Source organism: Piliocolobus tephrosceles, chromosome 10 (assembly GCF_002776525.5).
Source record: "Piliocolobus tephrosceles isolate RC106 chromosome 10, ASM277652v3, whole genome shotgun sequence".
Taxonomy (NCBI): Eukaryota; Metazoa; Chordata; class Mammalia; order Primates; family Cercopithecidae; genus Piliocolobus; species Piliocolobus tephrosceles.
This window is the reverse complement of record NC_045443.1, coordinates 74470827-74476826: the sequence shown is the minus strand read 5'-3', so window position 1 is coordinate 74476826 and position 6000 is coordinate 74470827. Positions and strand designations below refer to the sequence as shown.

General features: G+C 43.9%; 1 protein-coding gene across 1 annotated transcript in view; it reads left to right on the top strand.

Annotated features, from left to right (window-relative positions):
- The first annotated feature begins 1916 nt into the window (after window positions 1-1916).
- Window positions 1917-6000, top strand: part of E2F7 (E2F transcription factor 7) — a 44416-nt gene continuing 40332 nt past the window's right edge. Inside the window, exons 1-2 of the mRNA XM_023218252.2 lie at window positions 1917-2152; window positions 2867-2959. Of these exons, the coding sequence (XP_023074020.2) occupies window positions 2867-2959 (93 nt within the window). The 5' untranslated portion in view covers window positions 1917-2152. The remainder of the gene's footprint in view (window positions 2153-2866; window positions 2960-6000) is intronic.

Here is a 6000-nt window from a genome sequence, read left to right as displayed (position 1 = left end):
TTTCTACCTACAAAAGAGTTTTCAGTTCAAAATGTTATTCCTATAAAAATGTCAGACTTTTATTACTATTGTTTCTTTTGTTTAATGTTTTGCACACTTTTCTCTTTTCAATGTATGACCTAGCAGTGATTTTTTTTTTTTTAAGGCTCTACTTACCAGCAATCTAGAGTACGAAGTGAAGGACTTGACTGAGAATTCTGAATTCTGCTGAGAGTTCATTTAAAATATATGTATTTGAGGCTGGGCGCAGGGTCTCACACCTGTAATCCCAGCACTTTGGGAGGTGGAGGCAGGCGGATCACCTGAGGTCAGGAGTTCAAGACCAGCCTGGCCAACACAGCGGAACCCCGTCTCTACTGAAAATACAAAAATTAGCTGGGCGTGGTGGAGCACGGCTGTAATCCCAGCTACTCGGGAGGCTGAGGCAGAGATTCGCTTGAACCCAGGTGGTGGAGGTTTCAGTGAGCCGAGATCTTGCCACTACACTTCAGCCTGGGTGACAGCACGAGACTCCGTCTCCAAAAATAAAATAAAATAAAAATATTTGGAGGGTAAGTGGTGAAGAGTGGAGCCTTGGTACAGAAAGGAAAATGATACCTTTGCTGTAAAGTATATGGGGTGTAGGGAAATGTCTGTACATTTAAGAATGTCTGATGCTTTAAGGCTATCTCACATTTCAGTTGAGGGATATCCTACAAAATATTTGACCGATACGACTCAAAAATGTCCAGGTGTCAAAAATGAGGAAAGTATGAGAAACTGTCATAGCCAAAAGGAGCCTACAGAGACATGGGAACTAAAGGTAATGTGGTATCCTGAACAGAAAAAAAAAGGGCATTAGGAAAAAATTAAGGAAATCTGAATAATGACTTTAGCTCAGAAGAATCTACCAATATTAGTTCATTAATTTCAAAAAATATTCTATACTAACACAAAATGTTAATAGTGGGTGAAATTGGGTGCTGAATATATGGGTATTCTTGGTACTATCTCAATTTTTCTGTAAATTGAAAACTTCTAAACAATAAAGTCTATTTTGTAAAAAATCTATCTCTACCAACATTCATATTTTAAACAAGAAACTGTAGGATGAAAGAAGTGAAACAGTTAATACAAATCAGTGGTGTTGAGGAAATTTTGTAGACTGTCTCCCAGAATGCTAGTCCCTATTGCAAAGAATTACTTTTTTATGTAAAGCTTTTTCCCTCCTAATTATTTGCAGTGTGCCAAAAAGGGAATACCAAAAAACATTTCCGGATTTGCCACACACACACACACACACACACACACAGAAAAATTGCTGGTTTGGCTTCCAGTCTGGTCTCCAGGGCTAACTGGCGTGCCATCTGCTCACAGCAGAGCGGTAACCATGGTCCATGTGTCACACCAGCGTGCGGTGTTAGGAAGTTTGCCCCGGCAAGTCTGGACAACTCCGCTTCCGCACAGGTTGCTGAGGGCGGGTGGGGATGGCGGTAGCAGCATCCAGCGGGTGTAGATCGTTCTTCCAAACCCCATCTGCTTTCCTCTCCTCTGGCTGTGCCCGGGGTCCCCGGGCGCGGCAAGCCTTGGGGACGTGCGCGGGTCTTCTATGCATAACAAAAGAGCCCTCCTCCTCCTCCTCCTCTTCCTTCTCCCGCCGCCCCGCGCCGCCCCCACCTTGGCTTCCCGCGGCCGCCCGGGCCCGCGTCCCCAGCAGGAATTGGCTCCCGGGCCCGAGGTTTCCAGGTACCCGGAAGGGGGAGGGGGCCGAGGCGGCAACAATTGGGCGGGTGAGGGCAAAACGCGCGACTCGGAGCGCCAAGACTCCGAGGGGCGGTGAGCCCGAGCCGTGCCGCCGCACAATTGGCCGGGGCCGCCCCGCCGGCCGCCGCTGATTGGTGGATTCTCAAATTCGGTCTCAAGGCGCCAGAGGAGGTGTTTTAGCGGGGACTACGATCCAGGCTGGAGTCGCGCTCGGCGGATCTGAGCGCTGGCGCTGTCGGGACGCCGCGGGGTCCCCGCCAGCCCAGGGCACTCGGCGCGGGGATCTGCGCACCTAGCTCTCCCTTCCCGATGCCGCCGCCCGGCTGCTGATCGCCGCACCACCTTCCCTCATCGGCTTGGGTCGGTGGAGGTCCCTGCAGAGGCAGGAAGCCTCCTTCGGAAAGCAGGGGTAAGCGGTAAGCGTGCGGCCCCCGCGCTGGTGGGGAGGGGGGAATTGGGATACGGGGACCCCTTCCGCCCCGGCTGCCAACCTGCCACCCCCACATCCCCCGGCTGGCGAGGGCTCGAGGTGTTTCTGCCGGGGGACCCGGTGCGCAGAGGGTGTGCCGGGCGCAGCTCTCCTTCCAGCCCGGCAGTAGAGGGAATTTGCCCTTCCCCACAACTTGGGGCTTTCATTGGAGGAGTTTATTTGGGGGATCTGCTTGGAGGCCTGGGAAGTGGCTGCGCTCAGCGCTGAGTGGGTTTGGTCTGGCGATCGGGTTTCCTTCCCCCTGATTCAAAACCCCTCAAAGCCGAATTCCTCTCAGTTCTTTGCGCCAAAATTAACTGACCTGGGAGACCCTGTACTTTCTGACAGATTTGCCCAACACCCTTCCGACTTGGTAACTTTATTTTGCCGTCTAGCTTTTCATAAAGAAGTACTGTTTTTGTAGATTTTTTTTCTTCCCAGATTTTCAGTATTACTAAGCACACTTGAGGTGTTTGAGTTTGTTCGTGTGTTTTAGAAAGTTGAGGGTGGCTGCGACTCCTGGAAATGCCCAGGATTTGCTTAGGCAAGGGGGAGTTTCATACTGACAAACAAGTAACACATATGTAGATATTTTTGTTTGAGGAAAAGGTACGTAATTGCAAAATCATTTTCTAGTGTAATTGTGCATTGCAGATGGAGGTAAATTGTCTAACACTAAAAGACCTGATCAGCCCCAGGCAGCCCAGACTGGATTTTGCAATTGAAGATGGGGAAAATGCACAAAAGGTAAGCTAACAAAAACACCTTAGTTTCTAACATATTAAGGATAGTGATGTTGAATTCAATTAAGTGTTCCAACATGCTATTTGTATTTGTATTTAAGCATAATAAGTAATATTGATAAACATTATAGAAACATTCTTTTTTAGAAAATAGAGCGATCCAAACCATTATTGTTGGAATTCTACTCTCAGATACTTAGTGGGAAAAATAGGCGAGGTTACATGTAATGTTGTAACCAGTTTATATCCGTCAAAAATATGCTGGCTACAGCAATCAAAGTTTATAATACAATTGTCAAGGGTAGTGTAGCTAATGCTCTGTAGGAATGCTAAGCCTCAGTTCCCAGGAAAATAGACCTTTGTAGGCATAAATGCTGGATTATTAAAGTGCTATGAAATGTCTTCATACCGATGAACTAGCTCCCAAAGACTGTTCCATTCACCCAAGAGTAGACCTATGCCTACCATATAGGGAGATAAAGTGGCTGAACTCATCAGTATATTCTGAATATTTTGCCATACTATTGCTAGTTTTACACTGAGCCATTCCCTTACATTTTGCACTCCTTGTGATTTGTAAGACCAAGGTGTTGTTTTCAAGAAACATTACAAAGAAACTGGCCATAACAATGTCTAAACTATCTGAGCACTTTTCGGCAGAGGCAAATAGAAATAACAGAATAAGTTTTAGAAACTTTGAATATAAATCTGTGAGTAGCAACTTGGGCATTGAACTTCTCTGAATTCCTGGTCTTATTTTTAGGCTTAGCATCAACAGTGAAACTCCTTGGTTGCAAAGCAACCCATGCTCATATGAGCCTTTGAAGAATACTTGATAATTGTTAATTTAGGATAGATGCGAAATTGTATGCTCCCCCATCTAGGGATTTTTTTTTTTTTTTTTTTTTTTTTTTTTGTCCAGCATTTTGATTTATTTTTATTAGGTAAAGAAATACAATAGTCCCCCTTATCCACAGGGAATGTGTTCCAAGACCTGCAGTGAGTACCTGAAACTGTGGATAATAGTGAACCGGATTGCCATTAGTTGGAACACATTTCTGCTTGTTCTGTTTATGTTTTCCACCCCCAAATTTAGTGCCTTTTCCATCTTAACTAAGCACTTATGTACCATGGCTATACCTTTTACAGTTTGGGGTATGACAGCAAAACTAGCATGAATTTCTTTTTCATTCTTTACAATTTCACAGATAGGAAATTAATTCTTACAGTAGATCTTAGCAACCTTGGCGTATCTTTCCTTAAGTCAAGAACATTCACCTTTTCACTTAAAATAGCACTTTATCGCTTCCCTTTGGCATATCCAAATGGCCAGCTCACTACTCTTGTGCTTTGGAGCCATTACGAAGTCAAATAAGAGTTACTCGAACATGAGCACTGCAATACCATGACTGCCAGCCTGATAACACAGTGGCTGCTAAGTGATTAATGAACGAGCAGGTAGTGTCTACAGTGCAAATACGGTGGACAAAGGGGTGAGTCACATCCCAAGCAGGACGGAGCAGGATGACGTGAGATTTCATTACACAGAACTGCACACAGTCTAAAACTCATGAATTGTGTATTTCCGGAATTTTCCATGTGATATTTTTGGACCACAGTTGGCCACTGGAAGTGAAACCACAGATAAATCGAAGATTATTTAAAGTGGCCTTTTTTTTTTTTTAAATCATCTAAGTCGTGAGGATAGAAATGCCCAGACTTAAAGTGTGTATCCAGAGTTTTGACTTTGAGAGTTTTAGAGCAAAACTTTGTTTTCCTTTCCAATTTGGATGGTTCAGCCTTGAAAATATATATATCCGTACATTTATATAAAGTCTAAGTTAGTGCTTCTCTTCCTCTGGGTCAATGACTTTTATCAAGTACCTTCAACAAGGACCCTTCTCCTCTAGCATCAGAAAGTGCTACTGTGTCCAGTTGAACTTTCACATTCTAATGTGTGTGGGAAAAAAACTCAAGTGACTTAAAGAGATTGGGAAAGCAGTGAAAATGTTTGAAATAACATTTATAAGCAGGGATTATGTCACCTCAAATAGAAGGCAAGAGATGAGAACAGTGTGCTTTCATAGAGTTACTAGGAGGGGCTTCTGTCTCTCGTTTTCATGCTGCTATGACGTAAAGGAAGGACGCTTTCTACGGATAATGAAAACATGGGGTTTAAGAGCCAGGGGGTCCTGGGTTTGATTTCCTGCTTTGCCATTTGTTAGCTATGTGACCTAAAACGAATATACTTACAAGGTCTTTCAACAAATATTTTTATTCCAGATGCTGGGGATATGGTGATTTAATGAGTTTCCTAATCTCCCTAAGTCCATTTTTTTCTTCCATAAATTGGAATTAATATATAATACTCCCCACATTGAGTTTTTGTAAAGCACCCATAGGCACATAGCCTTCACACTGTTTGGAATCAGACTGATAGCCTAAAGATGAACATGATGTCCACCCTGCCCTCAGTTACCAGGGAGACTTTCAGGGGCCGAAATGTAAAACTATACTGTGATTTGGTAAGTGCTATACTAGGAGTAGGAACAAATTACCCGGGCAGAAAGAAGAGGAGGAAATAAATTCATGGGAAGTTCAGAGAGGGTTAAAAAGCTTCACAGAGGAAGGGACATTTGGGCTAAGCATTAGTGGATGAGGAAGCTCAACCTCCAAGAAAGCAAGAGTGAACGAGATGGACATTTTAGGCAGAAGAAACAGCATGAGGTATGAGCATTCAAAAAATGTTCAAGAAATCAAGAGTGACTGGAAGCTGGTGGTGCTGAGTTGTTCCTTCTTGGAATCTCTCTGGGGAATACCTGGAGTGGTGTCTTGCTGGATCAGCGGTCATTTAGAGGATTTCTTTCTTGGCCATTTGCCCTTTGGTCAAGGTCTGTAAGTACTGCATTATGCATGCACCTTCTTACCAGTCATGGAGAAACTTTTCTTTAAAACATAAAGGAGTTTCCTACTTCATTATCCAAAGTTACTATGCCTCTTACCTGTTTACAATGCATCTGAGACAACAAAAGTAGAAAACAGGTA